Here is a 20,716-nt window from a genome sequence, read left to right on the forward strand (position 1 = left end):
CCCCCCTCTTGGTTTTTCGAGACAAAGTTTCTCTATGTAACCTTGGCTGTCCTAGACTCCCTTTGTAGACCAGGCTGGCCTCGAACTCACAGAGGTCCACCTGCCTCCGCCTCCTCTGCCACCAGCTCCTAGCTAAAACCACAGTTCTTTAAAAACTAAAGAACACATCTAATAATCAGTTAAAGAGAGTAAATCTTTCCTAAAGTTGCTTTTATTAGACATTTTGTCACAAGAAGACGAGTAACTAATACAGTTAGAGAAATAAAAATCCAAGCCATTATGGAGGGGTGGGATCTGGTGCAACAGAGTGGGAGACCGTGTACTTACTATCCAAGAGCCCTGAATTTAATTTTCAGCAAAGAGTTTGTGTGTGTGCACATGGAAGCTAGGGGCCAATCTGAGGCGAAGTCCTTGGTGCTTTGTTGTTTTGTCTTTTGAAAAGGCTTCTCACCGCAACCTGAAGCTTGCCAATTAAGCTCGGCTGGCTGACCAAGGAGCCCTAGGTTTGCCTTGTTCTTCCTCCCCTGTGCTGGGATTACAAACAAGCACTATTACACCTGCCTTTTTTAACCTGGGTACTTGTGATTAAATTCATCCTCGGGCGTGTGCAGCAAACAGACTGTTGTAACCTTCTAAGCCCTAGAATAACTCATTTTAAAAAGACTGCCTATACCAAGTGTGGGCAAATACGAGCAGCAATTGGAATAGTCCTACACTGCTAGGCTAGAGGATGTGTTGATGAAGAAACATAATAGAAAAGACTGCCAGTTCCCTAAGAAGTTAAAACACATCCTATACCATAAAGCCCAGCAGCCCGATAGGTTCTGAGACCTGTGCTCCTGGCTGCCTGACCACCGTGGAAATCGCTAGAAGGCAAGCAGAGCTCGGCGGAAGTGACCGAAGCCCCTCTGGAGCAGAGGGGCCGCAGGGAAGGGGCGAAGCGGGGAGGCGCCCGGGTTTGTAGGGGTTGCGGGCGCCGGCTTCCGCTGCTGCCTCGAAGAGCAGGCGCGGTCCCGGTCCTAACGCGGTCTCTCTAGGCACAACGGAGGCCAGGGCTCTCAGTGGCCCCGGGGCGCAGGACAGAATTCTTTACCAAGAAAAGCCAGAGGCAGGCGGACAATCAGACCCTCGGGGCGTCGTGGTCCAGGACTGGGGGGCGGAGGGGGGGCCGGGGGCGGGGTCCCCTGGGATTGACGACTGCGCAGACGGGGCGGGACGGCCCCTTTGTCTTAGGGAGCTGAGGCAGCCGCCGCAGGGCGAAAGGTTGCGGCAGATGGTGAGTGGCGTTCTGTTGGCTGCGCGGGACCCTCTCCCTCATCCGCACCCAAGCTCCGCGTCCTCACGTCCGCCAGCCAGCCCTTCCCCCAGATGGATGGCTGCGGCCCGCGTGCTGACCCAGGCCGCACCCTCAGCCCCGGTCCCTCTCGGACCCTCCGTGCCCCTCCCCAGGACCCATCGCGGAGGCTCCCGCTAGCCTGGGTCGGGGGTTTGGATGGGTCTGATGCGCATAAGGTTTCTTACTGGTTAGTTCATTTGGTTTTGCTTGGGATGTGGAGGAGGTTTTGTTTGGTGAAATGCCTGCGTTCCAGACTGTCCTGGAAGTCCTGGGTTCGCATGATCCTCCCCCCCCATAACCGGGACTACAGTCAGGGCCACCATACAGGCTTTTAAGCCACATGCACGGTCTTAAGCGTCCTCAGCAGCTAAGGATATTTCCTGTCAAAGTCAAGGTCTGCTCTGCTCCACATAACCCACCTATTTGGATTTCTTTTGTTTTTCTGCAAGCATTCTCTTCTTGTTACTTTGCAAAAAGCCTTTTTAAAAGAGTGACAAGAATTTCTTTAACGTGGCATTTTTCTTGTTTAATTTTTATTTTATGGTTACTTATGTGCTTTGCCTGCCCTTGTTATCTGTATATCATATGCATGCCTGGTGCCAACGCAGGCCAGAAGAGGGCATCGGGTCCCCTGGAACTGGCTGTGAGCTGCAGTATGGGTGCTGGGAATCGAGTGTGGGTCCTCTGGAAAAATAACATGTGCTCTTAACTGCTTACCCATCTCTCCAGCCTCCGCACTTTAAACTTAATAGACAGTAATAGTGCCGGGAACAGAAAGATGGCTCAGTTAAACACCTGAGTCCGGATCACCAGATCTCATTTTAAAAAGCTGATGTGGCAATAAGAGTCCTTATCCCCAGCTCTGGGGAGACAAACAGACCCCTGGAGCTCACTAGCTTACGTGGCCAGTTCCAGGCCAGTAAGAGACCCTGTCGCCCCCGCTAAGAAGTAAAACAGTATGGGCACGCTTGTATTCTCTAAGGACATTGGATGTAATGCCTACTGAACCATCTCCACAACCCACAAACGTTCTTTGAGGGGTCACTCGTCCCAGGACCCTGTGAGTGAATGCACAGTGACACTGGGAGCCGTTTCCTGTGCATCTTTCTAGAATAACTGGAAGCAAGTACTATTGCTGGCCCATGTGCACACTCGTTTGTTGTTAACATAAAAGGAAAGCTCCACTGGGCTCTACCACCTACTTAGAGAGATGCTCTAAAGCGTGTGGACATCAGTTGTGCCACTTTGCACCCTGGGAATTTCCTTGTAGGAGACACAGAGAAGTGGAATGGGGTTAATAGGTTAGCGCTAGTAACCCACCTCACACCATCTAGGTGGGCGGTCCCTGGGCCGTTCTTGCCATAAAGATGTTTCAATATCTATTCTCAGTTGAGCTTGGTGAGGCCGAAACCTCTGCATTTGACTTTTAGCCGTTTGTGTTCCTGTTCAGATCAACCAGCTTGTGTTCTTTTTGTGTATATCAAAAACACACTTCCCTCTGTGTCTTTCTTACTCTGTTGAAAGTGTCTTCTTTGATTGTTTTATTTATTTTCATTTTTATTTATTTTGTTTGTTTGCTTTTCAAGACAGGGTTTCCTTGTGTAGCATTGGCTGGCCAAGACTCGCATTGTAGACCAGGCTGGCCTTGAACTCACAGCGATCCACCTACCTCTGCCTCCCGAGTGCTGGGATTTATTTATTTATTTATTTATTTATTTATTTATTTATGGTTTTTCGAGACAGGGTTTCTCTGTGTTATCTTAGCTGTCCTAGACTCGCTTTGTAGACCAGGCTGGCCTCCAACTCACAGCGATCCACCTGCCTCTGCCTCCAGATTTTGTTTTTTGTTTGTTTGTTTGTTTGTTTGTTTTTTGAGACAGCCTTAGCTGTCCTGGACTCGCATTGTAGACCAGGCTGGCCTCCAACTCACAGCGATCCACCTGCCTCTGCCTCCCAAGTGCTGGGATTAAAGGCTTGTGCCACCACTGCCCAGCCAGATTTTTTTTTTTTTTTTCTTTTTGGTTTTTCGAGACAGGGTTTCTCTGTCTAGCCTTGGCTGTCCTGGACTAACTTTGTAGACCAGGCTGGCCTCGAACTCACAGCGATCCCACTGCCTCTGCCTCCCGAGTGCTGGGATTAAAGGCGTGCGCCACCACGCCCGGCTTCAGATTTATTTTTTAATTGAAAAGATTTTGTTGTTGGTTTTGTTTCATGGGCAAATATCTTCCATTAAAGTATGTTGGCCCTTTGCTATGTTTTAAAGGGCTTCCTTATTTCAAGATTATTTTTTAAATAATCTAGTTTTGTTTGGTACTTGTAAAATGTTGACTCTATATGGAATTTATTTAGGTAAGGGGTGAAATTAAAATCCAGCTTTACATTTCCCCCTAAATCATAACCACTGCTAACACTGCCCACTGTCTGTTGGTTAATTTATCTTTCCATTTACCTAAAAATGCACCTGTGTTACACACTAAGTTCTTCCTATGCTTAGGCCTATCTGGGGAGGGTTATTGTTGTTAAATTTATTTATCTTGATCTGGGCATGGTGGCGCATGCCTTTAATCCCAGCACTTGGAAGGCAGAGACAAATGGATCTTTATGAGTTCAAGGCCAGCCTGGTCTACACGGCAAGTCCAGGACAGCCAAGGCTACATAGAGAAATCCTGTCTGGGGGGGTAATACACACACACACACAGTGTATAGGTGTTTTTTGCCTGCATGCATGTCTATGTACCACATGTGTACAATATTTGAGGAGTCCAGAAGAGGGCATCAGATCCCCCAGAACTGGATCAAGCCTCCAAGCAGGTACTGGGAACTTAACCCAGGGCCCCTGGAAGAGCACCTATCTCCTGCTCCTATTTTGGGAATTTGGGGTTGTTTTAATGTGCAGAAGAGGGTTTTTTGTTTGTTTGTTTTTGTTTGTTTGTTTGTTTTGCTTCCTTAGTTTGTTGAGACAGGATTTCTCTGTGTAGCCTAGGCTGTTCTGAAGCTCGCTCTGTAGACCTGTCTGGCCTTGAACTCACAGAGCTCTGAATACCTCTGCCTCCCAAGCACTTGGACTAAAGGCATGCGCCACCACTGCCCAGCATGCATAATGTTTCTTCGTGGTTGGTTAATTTGATTTGGTTTGAGATGTGGATAAGGTTTTGTTTGGTGAACTAACCCAGCCTTTAGACCAAAGATAAGTTTGTCTCCTGTACTGCAAAGTGCAAAGGAGCGTGACCAGGAGAGAGGTGCTGCAACATACTGGTGGACTGTGGGCAGCTGGACTGGTCAGTGATGGTCACGGGCCACGGGCGCTTAGGATAAGTCCCTCTGTTTGCAGTCTCTCACTACGCAAATGAGGGCAATTCTGGTGTGAGGTCTCGGGTAATTTCCTTTGGCTTTTGTTCCAATCGGTTGGCAGAACCGAGCTTGGCTTTGTAGGTTTGAAGATGCTTTCTGGTCCAGGCATGTATTGGAAATCATTTCCCTTTTTGGTCTCTCGCTCATACCGACCCTCTGACCCTCCCCTCCCCCACCCTCCCACCCCCGCCCCACACAGTGTTTGGTTGGTTGGTTGGTTTCATTTGAGACATGATTCCTGTGTAGCCCCAGCTGGCCTGGAACTCTTAGGATCCTCCTGCCTCAGCCTCCTCCGTGCTGGAATTGCTAGTTTCCACCTCCAACTACAGTTTGATGTGATTTCTTTGACCTTTTTTACATTTTTAAAAAATCTTTTGTCTTTGTCCCACTTTGTTGGGGATTGTGTATAGATTTAATTTTTAATTTGAACCATAATATTTAAGCATGTTGTTAATCATTTTTTTCCCTAGCAATTTGAATCTCTCCTGCAAACTGGACTGTGCTCTGTTTCTGTTTCTGAGCTGTTTATTCTTCCCCTACCTCCCCTTTCCCCCCTGTTTGTTTGGTTGGTTTGGTTTGTTACAGAATCCTGCCATGCAGTTTAGTGTATAGTGAGGGCACTCTGGCCAACAATGTAGCAACGTATGGCAAAGGTAGCTCTGGCAGGCTTTGCCCTTCTCCCCATTCCCTCTGCCTTGCTAAAAACCATCAGATTGCATTCCTCAAGCTAGTCACCAAGGTCTGTTCCCTTATCTGGCCACTTCCTCCCCCTGAGGCTGGCTACCAAGGTCCGGCTGTGAAAGTATCGAAGTCCAGCAATCAAAAGCCTCCTTTGGTTCACCTAAACTAACATGCCCAGTTAAAATTAAACACTTCATCCTAAAATTGGGGCTTCCCGTTTTACCTGTAGAAACTGCCATTTGACTATGGGCCTAGTCTGTCTCCTCTCTATCCAGAGGCAGTCCTTTGTCTGCCCCTCCCCCCACCCAGGACAATACCCTACCCCTCCCCTTCCCCTTGCTCCAGTCCCCTTCTCCCTGGTCCTCTACCTCCTGTGTTAGTCCCTTATCCCTGCCCTCTGTCCCTCTGGGGCAAATAAATCATCTTTGTACTTAGAACTGGGTCTTGTGGGTCCTGAGCCAATATGGTTCTCTTAGATCGTGGCTTAGAACTCGCTACGTAGTCTCATGTTAGCAGTCTGTCTCAACTTCCCCAGGGCTGGGATTGCAGGTGTATGCCGATACAACTGTCTGTCTCTAAGCTGCCCATTTCTGCCCAGGCCCGTGTGACTCTTAGTAACTTGATTGGCCCTGTGACTGGTGCAGCTCCGTTTCTCAGCTGGCTCCTTTCTTTCTTTCTTTCTTTCTTTCTTTCTTTCTTTCTTTCTTTCTTTCTTTCATTGTTATATATACCCTGTTCTGCCTGCATGTACACCTGCCGGCCAGAAGAGGGCATCAGATCACATTGTAGATGGTGGTCAGCCACCCTGTGGTTGCTGGGAATTGAACTCAGGACCTTTGGAAGAGCAGTCAGTGCTCTTAACCCCTGAGTCATCTCTCCAGCCCCTGGCTCCTTTCTTAGTAGCTCTGAGATAACCTCTGTATTTGTTGAGTCTTCCAAATGAAGGTAGAGCACTGGCTGCTCTTCCAGAGGACCCAGGTTCAATTCCCAGCACTCACATGGCAGTTCATAACTGTCTGTAACTCCAGTTCCAGGGGACCTGACACCTTTACACAGATATACATGCAGGCAAAACACTAATGTGCATAAAATAAAAATATTTTTTAAAAGTATTTAGTTAGGAGACACTGTACCCCTATAATCTTCCATAAAACTGTTGATTGGTGGGCCAGGGGGAGGTGGTGCACGCCTTTGATCCCTGGCACTCAGGAGGCAGAGGCAGATGGATCTCTGAGTTGGAGGCCAACCTGGTCTACAGATCAAGTTCCAGGGCAGCCAGGACTACACAGAGAAACCCTGACTTGAAAAACAAAATGTTGGTTGATGTTGTGAATAAAGTATACAAATTAGTATTATTTTGATTTGTGGTGTCTGTTTTTTTTATTTCTTAGATCTCTAAGTGTCACTAGTGTGTAGGAAAGCTGTTAATTAGATGATAGATAGATAGATAATGTATGATCATTTACATAGGGAAAATTGCAAGTATTGTGGTTTTTTACTCACAGGTAGCTTTTTATACATTAAAAGGTGGCAGCAAGCTGAGCATGGTGGTGCACACCTTTAATCCCAGCACTCAGGAGGCAGAGGCAGGCAGATCACTGTGAGTTCAAGGTCAGCCTACAAGGCAACTCCAGGACAGCCAAGGTTAACGCAGAGAGACCCTATCTTGAAAAACAAAATAAACAAATAAATAAATAAATAAATAAGGTGACAGCGCTAGGAAGGTTGAGAGCTGCTGCTCTAGGAAAAAAAAAACATGCAAGTTGTGTCACATCAAGATCTTGAGGAATTCCGAGACGAATGATTTAGTTTCTGAAGATTTAGCTTCCAAAATAAAAAAAAGTAGTAACAAACCTAAATTCTCTGAAGGGCACAGAAGTTGCAACAGCCAACAGCCAGCAGTTTCCAGGCCTGCCCTATGAGCCTGGAGACCTGGCAGAAGGCCTGAATGCGGTTTCTCCGCATTTTCGTCATTAGATCCCCACTCAGATGTAGTCAGGACTACAGGCTGAAGGACTGTCACCGTCACTGTCACGTCAGGTCCAGGGAGCCAGAGCTGCTTGTTCAGCAAAGGTCAGTTTCTGCTGTAGGTGAGGATGGAACTATCGCCCGAGAGAGTGAAGAGGCTAGTGATGGAGAAGGCCTCACTGAGGGAGAGCAGAGCCCAGCAGATGGGCGGCAGTGTGACTGACATTGGAATTTGCTATGCAGAGATCAAAGGAATCCCGACCAAGGGTTGCTCCAGAGCCATTGGAGGTGACATCGTGTGGACCAGTGCTCTCCTAAAAAGCAGAAGGGGTAAAGACCACGTGGGAGGCAACTGGACAAGGGAGAGGACAAGAAAGGCCATTACTGCCAGAGGACTGGGGAAAGGAGCAGAGGGTCTGGAGGTAGCAGGAGTCAGATACAGGGCCAGAAAGCAGGAGGCTGGGCACTTTATATTACAGCTGAATACAAATATTACAGTAAGGGCGGGTTCCCACTGAACTGAATTTTATAGCCTGTCATCTTTTTTGTTTTGTTTTGTTTTGAGACAGGTTATTTCTGTCCTTGGCTGTCCTGGAACTCACTCTGTAGATACAAAACTCACAGAAATCCACCTGCCTCTGTCTGCTGAGTGCTGGGATTAAAGGTGTGCGCCACCACCACCTAGCTCTGTCATCTTTTTTTTTTTTTTTTTTTTTTTTTTTTTTGGTTTTTCGAGACAGGGTTTCTCTGTGTAGCCTTGGCCATCCTAGACTCACTTTGTAGACCAGGCTGTCCTCGAACTCACAGCGATCCACCTGCCTCTGCCTCCCGAGTGCTGGGATTAAAGGCGTGCGCCACCACACCCGGCTTGCTCTGTCATCTTTTATTATTGATTGATTGGTTAGTTGGTTGGTTGGTTGATTTCAGGGCGGGGCCACACGTGCATATAGAATACAACTTGTGACAGTTGGTTCTGTTCTTCTACCATGTGGGTCCCAGGATTGAACTCGATCGTTCAGCTTGGTAGAAAGCCCACTGAACTATTTTGCTGGCCTTAGTTATGTGTGGGTTTTTGTTTTTGGTGTGTGTGTGTGTGTGTGTGTGTGTGTGTGTGTGTGGCGTGCGCACGTGCGCATGCCATAGCAAGAGTGTGGAGGGCAGAGAACAACTAGTGGGAGCTGGTTCTCTCCTTCTGCCATGTAGATCCTAGAAATCAAACTCAGGTCATCAGACTTAGCAACAGGAGCGACTACCCACTGAGCCATCTTGCCAGCCTGCCTGTCATCTTTCAAGTCCCCACATCCACCTGTGTCTGACCCCATCTGTCCTTTGAGAACCAACCCTGTGGTGTTGGTTTTGCTGTCTGGCTCCACTGGCCCTTCCTCATTCTTCTGAATTCTTTTTAGCATCCATTGCTTCTGGGAATGTTATTCAGATTCTAGGTGCGGGGCTGGAGAGATGGCTCAGCAGATAAGGGCACTGTCTGTTCTTCCAAAGGTCCTGAGTTCAATTCCCAGCAACCACATGGTGGCTCACAACCATCTATAATGAGATCTAATGCCCTCTTCTGGCCTGCAGGTGTGCATGCAGGAAGAACAGGGTACATAATAAAAAAAAAATTTTTTTAATAAAAAAAAAAACAGATTCTAGGTGCATTCAAATTAAACCCATGAAAAGGCACACACACATTTGGAGGAATGGCCTTTGGAGGGGAATGGCGGGAGAAGTTGCAGTCAACTTCTTCCTCCTTGTCAGCCTGCTCTGTTCCTCAGAGACAGCTGTTAGTTTTGTCTTCCTGAAAGCAAATATACATGTCTGACATTTTATTTAAAAAGTAAAGTAATCCTGACTTCCTGTCCTCTCAACAGGCAGGTCATGATGGTCACCTCTTTCCTCCTGCTCCTCTTCCTCCTCTTCTTCCTCCTCCTCTTCCCCTTCCCCTTCCTCCTCCTCTTCCTCCTCCTCCTCCTCCTCCTCCTCCTCCTCCTCCTCCTCCTCCTCCTCTTCTTCTTCTTCTTCTTCTTCTTCTTCTTCTTCTTCTTCTGGAGACAAGTCTCACTATGTAGCACAGCCTGGTTTTTCCAGAGGGTCCTTCTGCCTCCACCTCCTGAATAGCTGGTGTTACAAGGGAGAGGCGCCATGCTTAGCCTTCCATTTCATTATCAAAGAGCCAGATGCCTGAAAAGATGTATTGGAATCTTATTCCTCATTTTTTTTTTCCTGGTACCATCTGCTATTAGTTGCAGGCTTGATTCTGTCTCACCATTGTAGCTGGCCTTCCACCCCCGACCCCAGCCCTTCAGAGGACTGAAGCCGTCTGCTGCAGGACCAGCTCTGTCAGGAAAGCTCTCAGACACCCCCGCCCCCTTTCCCGAGCCATTTAGTTGTGTTAGACACCTGTTTATCCTGGTCTGTCTCCAGCACCCACCCGCCACCAAGTGACCCCTTCTCATTGGACACAAGACATCTTTCAGGTCTCAGATGCAGTGTTACTCCAGACTCAGTTTACCCACAATAACCACTGAACAGGCTTGTGTTGCCAGTACAGAGGCTGAGCCCTTGCCTCACCAGAGATCCAGACGATAGCTAAGCCTGACTAAAGGGCCGGAGCCCGGGGTTTCCCACAGAAGTGTGGGCCTCAAGAAGACCATCCACTTCCCACTTTGGAGGGAGCACTTCTTGAGAGGCAGCTTGGCTGAATGCCTACAGGTCCCACCAGAGCCATATGAATGCCTTGAGTATAGAACGTGCGGGGGCCCTGCAGAACTACTGTCCTTGTGAGCAGGCAGGGCCATAGGCCAGGGCCAAGGTGAGCCAGCCGGCGGCAGCCAGAGCCTTCACAGGCTCCCCAACATACATAGGATCAGCCAACCATAACGACCCCAATGGTCTAGGAAGGGGAGGATTGAAATGTTAAGCCCTTGGGAAACAATGGGGACCCTGCTTAGAAATCATTATTGTGTTCTTGTTTTGTTTTGTTTTGTTTTGTTTTGTTTTGTTTTTCAAAACAGGGTTTCTTTGTGTAGTAGCCCTGGCTGTCCTGGACTTGCTTTGTAGACCAGGCTGGCCTCAAACTCACAGCGATCCACTTGCCTCTGCCTCCCGAGTGCTGGGATTAAAGGCATGCGCCACCACACCTGGCTTGTGTGTGTGTTCTTTTTCTTTTCTTTTTTTTCTTTTCTTTTTTTTTTTCTTTTCTTTTTCTCTTTTTTTTTTTTTTCTTTTTAAGTAGCAATGAAAATAATCTTATGGTTGGGGTCACCACAACAGGAGGAACTGTGTTAAAGGGCCGCAGCATTAGGAAGGTTGAGATTCACTGCCAGGGTAGGGTGCCTGTTCTCACCCCGTCTACTCTGCTGAGATGTGAGTGGGTCTGCAGAGAAGCTTCTGGAGCCTCTTGTGGAGAGCTGGGTAAGAGCAAGGCTGTTCTTTGACAACAGCAGAGAGTCACAGTTAGAAAACCCTGGACATGCCGGGCGGTGGTGGCGCATACCTTTAATCCCAGCACTCGGGAGCCAGAGGCAGGCGGATCGCTGTGAGTTCGAGGCCAGCCTGGTCTACAAAGTGAGTCCAGAACAGCCAAGGCTACACAGAAGAGACCCTGTCTCAAAAAACAAAATAAAACAAAAAACAGAAAACCCTGGACAGCAGCACCAGTCGCTCTCTTGCCATTGCCCTGACTGGCCCATGAGCTCCAGGGTCTTCACACGTGCCTCTCAGCCTGAGCTCAGCCACCGTGCATCCATCTTCCTCACATCTTGACAGCTGAATCCCATGTGTATGTCCTTGTGTGAGCTCATGCATACCACATGTGTGTAACAGCCCATAGAGGCCAGAGGAAAGTATTAGGTCCCCTAGGAGTGGAGTTGTGCACAAAGCTCGTCATTTGCAAGAGTAGTAAGTGCTTTTAACGCTGCCCACGAGCCACCTGTCTAGCCTACTTACCTTTAAAAACAAACAGAGACTGAAGGAAGCCCTGCCAGGCCCAGAACTCACCATGTAGACCAGTCCGGCCTCAGACTCACAAAGGGGGCCACTATTTCACAAGGAGGGCTTTCCCTGACTAAGCCTACTAGATGAGACAGGCCCGGGACCCACGTTTTCAGAAGACTCTGCACTAGAGAAGTGAGCACGGCTATGGGGAGACGGGACAAAGTAGGAGTGAGTGCGGTGGCGGCAGCTCCCTGGCTCTCACCTCAGCACGCCTTTCACTGACTTTATATGACGAGGCCCCCCTGGAGGTCAGGGTCTGTTGGACTGGACTCTAATGTGTTCTCTCTCCTTTCGCAGCCGCCCAGAATCCTCTGCTTTCTGTTCTCCTCACAGACCTAAGAAACCAAAATGGCAGCCGCCGGCCTCCTGCCACTGCCAGCAGGACCTCCTCAGGTGAGTTGAGTGGTCCTAAAGGACTTGCTTTGTAGACCAAGCTGGCCTCGAACTCATAGAGAGCCACCTCCCTCTGTCTCCCGAGTGCTGGGATTAAAGGCGTGCGCCACCACGCCCGGCTATACATCTCTTAACTCTATCACTTCTTCCTATCGATCTCACATGACTCTACGTGGTCCCCCCACCAATCTCCCATGTCACGTGGTATAACACCTGTCAGATGTGCCATTACTCAGAACCCTGTCGTTCTAGGCCAAAGTGACCTTCGAGGATGTGGCCGTTCTGCTCTCTCAGGAGGAGTGGGCCCGCTTGGGCCCTGCTCAGCGGGGCCTCTACAGAAATGTGATGATGGAGACCTATGGGAATGTGGTCTCCCTGGGTAAGGCTCCATCTGTGCGTCTTTGTGTGCTGGACTCATGTTGGGGTTTCTCGGGGGAGGGGGGGGTCACCGGGTAGACTGATCCTGAGGCTTGCTTATCTCCAAGTGTTCAGCTCCAACAGAATGTAAGTCTTGCTCCTTTCCACACTGGCTGCATGTAACATGGTAAGGGAGCATCTCAGTGCATATTGTATAACCCAGGGGGCTCCTCTCCTCGTGAATAGGACTTCCGGGATCCAAGCCTGTCGTGATCTCCCAGCTGGAGCGAGGAGAAGACCCATGGGTCCTGGATGGGCAGGGAAGTGAGCTGAGCCAGGGCCTGGGGAGCGACCACTCAGGTGAGCATAAGGAGAACTGGACCTATTTTCATTGAAGGCTTTAACCTGCTTCAGACTGAGCCACTGATGGAAGAAACTTCTGCCAGTCTGGAGAAATTGCTGTCATCCTTCCTATGACAGAATGTCCACAGACCAGGAGGTACTGGGCAGGCAGTAGCCCATAGAACTAAGTGTAGGGGGCCGGGTGGTGGTGGGCGCACTCCTTTAATCCCAGCACCCGGGAGGCAGAGGCAGGCAGATCAATGTGAGTTCAAGGCCAGCCTGGTCTACAAAGTGAGTCCAGGACAGGCAGGGCTGTTATACAGAGAAAAGCTGTCTCCAAAAACAAAAACAAAACAAGTTACTTGGGAAAAATTATTACCTTATAAACAGGGAAGATGTGGCTACTGTATTTACAGTGGCATTCGATGAAGTCTCTCTGATGGCAGCTGACAGCAGAGTCTGGGGGAAACCACAGCCAACCTGCCCTCCCTGGATGCGCCCCTCAAAGTGGGAAGGGGTAACATAGCAACACTCTACCGGCTGATTGCTTCAGGGGTTCAGTGGGGCCATTTTCCTCTGGAGAATGATCTCTCCTTAGGCCAGGTGGCGGCGGCGCAGGCTATTAATGCCAGCACCTGGCAGACAGGGCAGGAGGATCTCTGTGAGTTCTAAGCCAGCCTGGTCTACAGACTGAGATCCAAAAACAACAACAACAACAACAACAACAACCAAACCAAACAACAGAAAAACAAAACCACTATCTATCCCAAAATAAAAATACTTTACAAAGTCAGCATTGTAGCATAAAAAAGAAAGGTATGATTATCTCAATTATTGAAAAAGCATTGCTGGACTGGAGAGATGGCTCAGTGATTGAGAGCACTGGCTGCTCTTCCAGAGGTCCTGAGTTCAATTCCCAGCACCCACATGGTGGCTCACAACCATCTATAATGTGATCTGATGCCCTCTTCTGCCCTGCAGGTGTACATGCAGGCAAAAGACTGTATAAATAAATCTTTTTTTAAAAAAAAGAATGAATGAATGAAGTAAAACTATTTTCAAGGATTATGTCAGCTACACACAAAATTCTGTGAATCTACCCCAAAAGCCACTAGAATCGTGCACTTAGCAAAACTATAGAATAAGGTCAAGCTAGTAAAGTAATTATGTATTTCTGTATAACAGCAATGAACTATCACATGATGAATATTTTTTTAAGCACAGTGATGAGAGCAAGAGCCTGAGGGCGACAGATTTCCTTTCTTTCCTTAGTGATTTCCAACTTTTGCCCTTTTGACGAGAAGGGGTCAGGCGGGTGTTTGTCCTGCCCACTCCAAACCTGATTCTAAGGAAGGCTTGGTCATGATGCCCACTGGGAAGGCCCATGGAGAAGAGCCTTGGCATCCGCGGTTCGCAGGAAAGCCCCATCTTGCTTCCTTGCCTCTTCCTCCTGTCTTAACTTTGGCCACCAAAGCCCTTAGCTCTGTCGGATTTGAGAAAAGGGAATCTTACAGATACTCTGATTTTTTTTTTCCAATTTGGAGAACATAAGTGGGGGCACTGGAGAGATGGCCCAGCAGTTAAGAGCACCATCTGCTCTACCAGAGGTCCTGAGTTCAACTCCCTGCAACCACATGGTGGTTCATAGCCATCTATGCTGGGATCTGATGCCCTCTTCTAGAGAACATAAGTGAGTTTGTCTCCAGCTTTCTACCTCCAAAGGAAAACAAATTCACCTGTGATGGACAATAATAGAATACTGATATTTTACACAATATTTACAGAAGACAGAGCTAGCCCAGATTCTCAGATAACATGGTGGGTGCAGATGCATGTCGATGCAGACACATGCTATGTTGGGATTTGTGCTTCTTGGTTTTGGTGCGTAAGCATGTCAGTTGGACTAACAGGTAGCTGCTGGTGGGGTAGGCTGGCGATGTGAACTTAGATGCTGGTGTAGCAGAGGAAGATAAATATTTTTTTTTTCGAGACAGGGTTTCTCTGTGTAGCCTTGATGGTCCTAGACTCACTTTGTAGAGAGGCTGGCCTCGAACTTACAGAGATCCATCTGCCTCTGCCTTCTGAGTGCTAGGATTAAAGGCGTGCGCCACCATGCCCGGTGGAAGATGAGAGAATTAAAAGAGAGATTTCCCCAGACCCATAGAGGTCTGGTGAACTCCAGGGATATCCCTGAGCAACAACTGAGTGTGGGAGAAAGTTGTCTGGTGGGGCAAGCCTCCTTGTTAGGTTTTCAAGGAGACCTAGTACATAGCAAGTTCTGAACCAATACACAATAAAGCTTCTAGGTTAGGGGTGTGTGTAGTGAAATCTGCACTCACCACCACATACAGTATTCTGGGTTCAGCCACGAGCACCACAACAAAAGATGATTTAAAACCTAAAGCTTCTGGAGTGGGGCGTGGTGGCACACACCTTTAATCCCAGCACTTAGGAGGCAGAGGCAGGTGGATCTCTATGAGTTCCAGGCCAGCCTGGTCTACAAAGTGGGTCCAGGATAGTCAAGACTACACAGAGAAACCCTGTCTTGAAAATCAAAAATAGGAGAAGAAGAAGAAGGAGAAGAAGAAGAAGAAGAAGAAGAAGAAGAAGAAGAAGAAGAAGAAGAAGAAGAAGAAGAAGAAGTTGTTGTAGTAAATAGTAAAGGCCTGCCACAGCCTCCATATTGGGGGCCACTACATGACACTCCTGCTCCGGAGTTGTTTGCTATACTAATATTTAGAAGGGAACAGAACAAGCATAAACTCTAATGGCGTTCTTGCCTGTGATCTCGGCCTCTGAGTCAGAGCTCACTAAATCTGTACTTTGCCCCAGAGTTGTTGGTCTCAGTGGTACTTGCCAGAGACCCTTATATATCCTTCAGCAATCTGGAGTTTCCAGATGGCTCAGAGGAGAAAGGTACTTGGCAATACAAGCCTAGCAGCCTGAGAAACCCCCAGCACACCCACACAAAAGTTGAAAAGAGAAAGCTATGTCCAAAAGGTTGTCCTCACAAGCACACAGTGGCATTGCGGTTCCAGAAAGGCTTACTGTCTACACTGCTGCTCTCATGAGCTTGTCTCCAACCTAAATGTGACACCGATTACCATCATCTGTTTCTTAAGTCCCTCCCACCCCCCTCCTACACAGTGCATTGTCCACACTGAAGTGTCTTCCACCAAGGGGACCACCAGCATCACACCACGGAGGAAGCCATTGGCCCTGGATAGCATCCTCTGACCTGCGCAAAGGCTTCAGGCTTCCCCTGACAGCCCAGACCCAGCTTCACTGCTCATGCGCTGTTGCCTACGAAACTCGGTCATGATAACTCCAGGGAGAACAGTAGGATGTGCTCCCACCAGTATGTGCATTCTGCCCAGGGCAGACAAGCGGATGGCTCCCCTTCATCCCACTATTAGTTTGACTTGTTGAAAGATGTTCCTGGAGCCGGGCGCGGTGGCAGACGCCTTTAATCCCAGCACTTGGGAGGCAGAGAAAGGCACATCTCTGAGTTCGAGGCCAGCCTGGTCTACAAAGTGAGGAAAGAAAGAAAGAAAAAAGTTCCCTTTGGCTCTCACATCAGAGACTGTGCAGCAAAAACCAGCTTTTGGATTGCACTGTGCAGTTTTGTGTAGTATTTACCTTTTATTGTTTTTATTCTGTTTTGGGTTATAGGTTTTTTTGTTTGTTTGTTTTACTATGTATACAGTGTTCTGCCTGCCTATACACCTGCAGGCCAGAAGAGGGCATCAGATCACATTCTAGATGGTTGTGAGCCACCATGTGATTGTCAGGAATTGAGCTCAGGACCTCTGGAAGAGCAGTCAGTGCTCTTAACCGCTGAGCCATCTCTCCAGCCCTGCAGTATAATTTTTTGTTTGTTTGTTTGTTTGTTTGTTTGTTTTAAAGCAGCCCTGTAGCTAGCCCAGACTGGCACTGGGTTCACAGTCCTCCCGCCTCGTCCTCTCAAGTGCTAGGATTCCCAGCATGTACCCCCCACCACGCCAAGCAGTGTTAGCCTTTACACTTTGTATTTGTTGTTCCAGAAAGCAAAGCCAAGGAAGAGAACAAAAACCCAGACTCGAACGCGCAACCACTAATCTCAGAGGAAGTAGCAGTGCTTCTGGCAGCAGCACCGCTGAGGAAGGCTGACGATGAACACTGCAACACTGAGCAGAACTTCTGCCCGAGTCCAAACCCCGTTGGCCCAGAGAATGCCCAGGTCTCAAACCGTAGTGCACCACTTGCTCGACCCCAGGCGGCTCCCAGTGGAGAGAGACCCTATATGTGCATTGAGTGTGGCAAATGCTTTGGTCGGAGCTCACATCTCCTTCAGCATCAGCGAATACACACCGGCGAGAAGCCCTATGTCTGCCATGTGTGTGGGAAGGCCTTCAGCCAAAGTTCCGTCCTTAGTAAGCACAGGCGGATCCACACAGGCGAAAAGCCCTATGAGTGTAATGAGTGCGGGAAAGCCTTCCGCGTGAGCTCGGACCTCGCCCAGCACCACAAGATCCACACGGGAGAGAAGCCTCACGAATGTCTGGAGTGTGGGAAGGCGTTCACTCAGCTCTCACACCTCATCCAGCACCAGCGGATCCACACCGGGGAGAGACCGTACGTGTGTCCCTTGTGCGGGAAAGCCTTCAACCACAGCACCGTCCTGCGGAGCCACCAGCGAGTGCACACCGGGGAGAAGCCGCACGGGTGCAGTGAGTGTGGCAAGACATTCAGCGTCAAGAGAACCCTGCTGCAGCACCAGCGCGTGCACACCGGGGAGAAACCCTACACGTGCAGCGAGTGTGGCAAGGCCTTCAGTGACCGCTCCGTGCTCATTCAGCATCACAACGTGCACACCGGGGAGAAGCCGTACGAGTGCAGCGAGTGTGGCAAGACCTTCAGCCACCGCTCCACCCTGATGAACCACGAGCGCATCCACACCGAGGAGAAACCCTACGCGTGCTACGAGTGCGGGAAGGCCTTCGTCCAGCACTCGCACCTCATCCAGCACCAGAGAGTCCACACTGGAGAGAAACCCTACGTGTGCGGCGAGTGTGGGCACGCTTTCAGCGCGCGCAGGTCTCTGGTCCAGCACGAGAGAATCCACACGGGCGAGAAGCCCTTCCAGTGCACCGAGTGCGGCAAAGCTTTCAGCCTGAAGGCAACCCTCATCGTGCACCTGAGGACCCACACGGGCGAGAAACCGTACGAGTGCAACAGCTGCGGCAAGGCCTTCAGCCAGTACTCAGTGCTCATCCAGCACCAGAGGATCCACACCGGAGAGAAACCCTACGAGTGCGGGGAGTGCGGGCGCGCCTTCAATCAGCACGGGCACCTGATCCAGCATCAGAAAGTCCACCGGAAGCTGTGATCCGCGGCGGTCAGGAGCCCACGCTTAGAGCACGCACAGCCTTCCTGCAGCGGGGGAGTACCATTAAGCCCACTGGACTTTTCTTTGGTGACTCAGCCTCTTAATTCCATGTCCCTCCTGGGCAAAAACACCCAGCAAGTGTTAAATTTATTTTCCTCAACATCTTGAAGCTATATTGGAGAGTAATCCTACAGTCGTGGATATTGGTAAAAGATAGCCATCCTCCTCCCTCTGTTTATTTGACATAAATTAGTTTATTGAGGCAACTGAAAAGTTAAGGCATAGGGTCTATGGACATTTCAAATGAAATTCCTCTTCTGACTTAGCTTCGTGACTTTCCTAAATGCACCTGATCTTTCTAATATTTTACTTAAATTTAGAGTGTTGGACTATTTTCGGTATTCCTTTAAAACACTTATGTGCTATATGGATAAAGTGATATTTTAAAAAAGATTCTTGGGCCAGGGAGTGGCTCAGTGGCTAAAGCCTGAGAGCCTGAGTTTGCTTTCTAGAACCCATACGGTGGACGAGAAAACCTCCGACTTCCAAGCACGTAAGTGTGTGATGTGCACACACAAAAAGAAAATAAAAATCAGTATTTAAAAAAAATTTTTTTTTCCCCGAGACAGTTTCTCTTTGTAGCCTTGGCTGTCATGGACTCGCTTGGTAGACCAGGTTGGTGTCAAACTCAGTGATCCACCTGCCTCTGCCTCCTGAGTGCTGGGATTAAAAGCTTGTGCCATCACACCCAGCCTTTAAAATACTCTTATCAAATATTCTGAAATGGCCGGGCGTGGTGGCACAGGCCTTTAATCCCAGTACTGGGGAGGCAGAGGCAGTAGGATGACTGTGAGTTCAAGACCAGCCTGGTCTACAAAGTGAGGCTAGGACAGCCAAGGCTACACAGAGAAAGAAACCCTGTTTCAAAAAATAAAATAAAAATTCTGAAATGGCAGTGTTTGGAAATACCTGTTTTGTTAAAAAAAAAAAGAGAGAGAGAGAGAGAGAGAGAGAGAGAGAGAGAGAGAGAATAGATATATTTGCATTTATGTAAACTAAAAAAATCCAGTTTGATTTCCATCACTGAAGGAAACCAAGGCAGGAACTCATCACTACAGGGGCCACTGTTAACACTGCTTACTGGCTTGCTCCACATGGCTTACTCAGCCTGCTTCCTTATCACATTCAGGTAGGATCCACTCATACTTGCTGGTCCCATGGTATCAGCCTCTCTAAAGTGCTGGGGCCTCCACACAAACTGAGCAGCACTTTCATCAGTGATCTCTCCTGGACACTCTTCAGGGACTCTGCCCCTGCCATATGGTGCCAAGCCTGCTTCTCTCCACGATCCCGCCAACGCTAGAGCTTCTGCTACAACCGAGGCTGGACCTTCATCTCACAGTGCCAAGCCTCAGTTTGAACCCACACATACCTTCATAACCTGTGCCACCTTGAAAAAACTTCTTGGGGCTGGAGGGATGGCTCAGTGGTTAAGAGCACCGCCTGCTCTTCCAGAGGTCCTGAGTTCAATTCCCAGCAACCACAAGGTGGCTCACAACCATCTATGTTATCTGATGCCTTCTTTGGCAAATAAAGCACTCATATACAATAAACAGAATAAATTTTTTTTAAAAGAAAAAACTTCTTACACATTACTGAGTTCAGATGCCAGCACAAGGCACAACCTTAGCTGCCTCTGGACCACAGCTCTGAATGCTAACCGTGAGGGAACATTTCCCAGATTTCACCTCAATGGTTCTGGTCTCTACCTTTTTTTTTTTTTTTTTTTTTTTCTGAGACAAGGTTTCTCTGTGTAGCCTTGACTGTCCTGGACTCCTTTTGTAGACCAGGCTGGCTTCAAACTCATAGCAATCTGCCTGCTTCTGCCTCCCAAGTGCTGGGATTAAAGGCGTGTGCCCCCACTGCCCAGCATTTTCTTTTCTTTCTTTCTTTCTTTTTTTTTTTTAAGATTTATTTATTTATTTATTTATTATTATTATTTTTTTTTTTTTTTTGGTTTTTTGAGACAGGGTTTCTCTGTGTAGCCTTGCCTGTCCTGGACTCACTTTGTAGACCAGGCTAGCCTCGAACTCACAGCGACCCGCCTGCCTCTGCCTCCCGAGTGCTGGGATTAAAGGCGTGCGCCACCACGCCCGGCTTTATTTATTATGACAGTATGTACTCCAGAAGACACCAGATCTCACTGTAGATGGTTGTGAGCCACCATGTGGTTGCTGGAATTGAACTCAGGACCTTTGGAAGAACTGTGCTTTTAACCTCTCTCCATCTCTCTAGCCCCTGCTGGTCTCTTTTTAAACAGTTAACTCGCTGGGCATGGCATGGTGGCACAGGCCTTTAATCCTAGCACTCAAGAGGCAAAGGCAGGGGCTCACTGTGAGTTCAAGGCCAGCTTGGTATACAAAGCGAGTCCAGGACAGCCAAAGGTATACAAAGAAACTGTCTTGAAGCACCTCCGTCCCCCCCAAAAAACCCCACTAAACTAATTCTTCAACTCCAGCCCAAACCAAAGGTTCACTTCAACGGCTCTGTTCTCTTGAGGGTAAAGAATCGAATTCTTTACCCTCAGTTAACCAGAACCACCGATTTTTTTTTCCCCCCAGGCAGGGTTTCTCTGTGTAGCCTTGGCTGTCAAGGCTGGCCTCAAACTTAGGAGATCCTCCTGCCTCTGTCTCGTGTGGCCACCATGCCCTGCTCATTTAAAATTTCTTAAAACCCAGCTCTCTCCTGATGCCTCAGCTGCCTGTCCCTGCCCTACCTAACAGCTGACCCACCAGTCACGAAAAATGGTAAGTCATGTCAGGCGAGGTCTACAGCAATCTTACTGAGGACTTTGGGAAACATCATAGTAGTATTGTGAGAAACAGAGCCCTCAAACTCAAGACAGTGCTCACAGGACTGGTGACAAA

At 48.6% G+C, this 20,716-nt stretch overlaps 1 protein-coding gene across 3 annotated transcripts; it reads left to right on the plus strand.

The window, feature by feature from the left end:
• The first annotated feature begins 1,165 nt into the window (after window positions 1–1,165).
• On the plus strand, window positions 1,166–18,856 carry LOC311578659 (uncharacterized protein). Of its 3 annotated transcripts, XM_084748657.1 has the most exons (6): window positions 7,372–7,441; window positions 7,580–7,666; window positions 11,627–11,722; window positions 11,975–12,101; window positions 12,326–12,439; window positions 16,465–18,856. In XM_084748657.1, exons 3-6 carry the CDS (start codon window positions 11,678–11,680, stop codon window positions 17,787–17,789), a joined length of 1,611 nt encoding a protein of 536 aa, XP_084604783.1. In that variant the 5' UTR covers window positions 7,372–7,441; window positions 7,580–7,666; window positions 11,627–11,677; the 3' UTR covers window positions 17,790–18,856. The 3 variants fall into 3 exon arrangements, with proteins under 3 accessions (XP_084604782.1, XP_084604784.1, XP_084604783.1); XM_084748656.1 differs by lacking the exons at window positions 7,372–7,441; window positions 7,580–7,666 and adding an exon at window positions 1,166–1,276; XM_084748658.1 differs by lacking the exons at window positions 7,372–7,441; window positions 7,580–7,666 and adding an exon at window positions 1,299–1,523.
• The last annotated feature ends 1,860 nt before the right edge of the window (window positions 18,857–20,716 follow it).

This window comes from Acomys minous, assembly GCF_964271855.1.
Source record: "Acomys minous genome assembly, chromosome: 12".
Taxonomy (NCBI): domain Eukaryota; kingdom Metazoa; phylum Chordata; class Mammalia; order Rodentia; family Muridae; genus Acomys; species Acomys minous.

Bases quoted from the DNA above. Each gene is read 5' to 3' on its own strand.
- LOC311578659 (XM_084748656.1), top strand. From the start codon at position 11,678: ATGGCAGCCGCCGGCCTCCTGCCACTGCCAGCAGGACCTCCTCAG. The intron at 11,723-11,974 runs GTGAGTTGAGTG...CTGTCGTTCTAG, and splicing joins TGCCAGCAGGACCTCCTCAG to GCCAAAGTGACCTTCGAGGA. The intron at 12,102-12,325 runs GTAAGGCTCCAT...CCTCGTGAATAG, and splicing joins TGGGAATGTGGTCTCCCTGG to GACTTCCGGGATCCAAGCCT.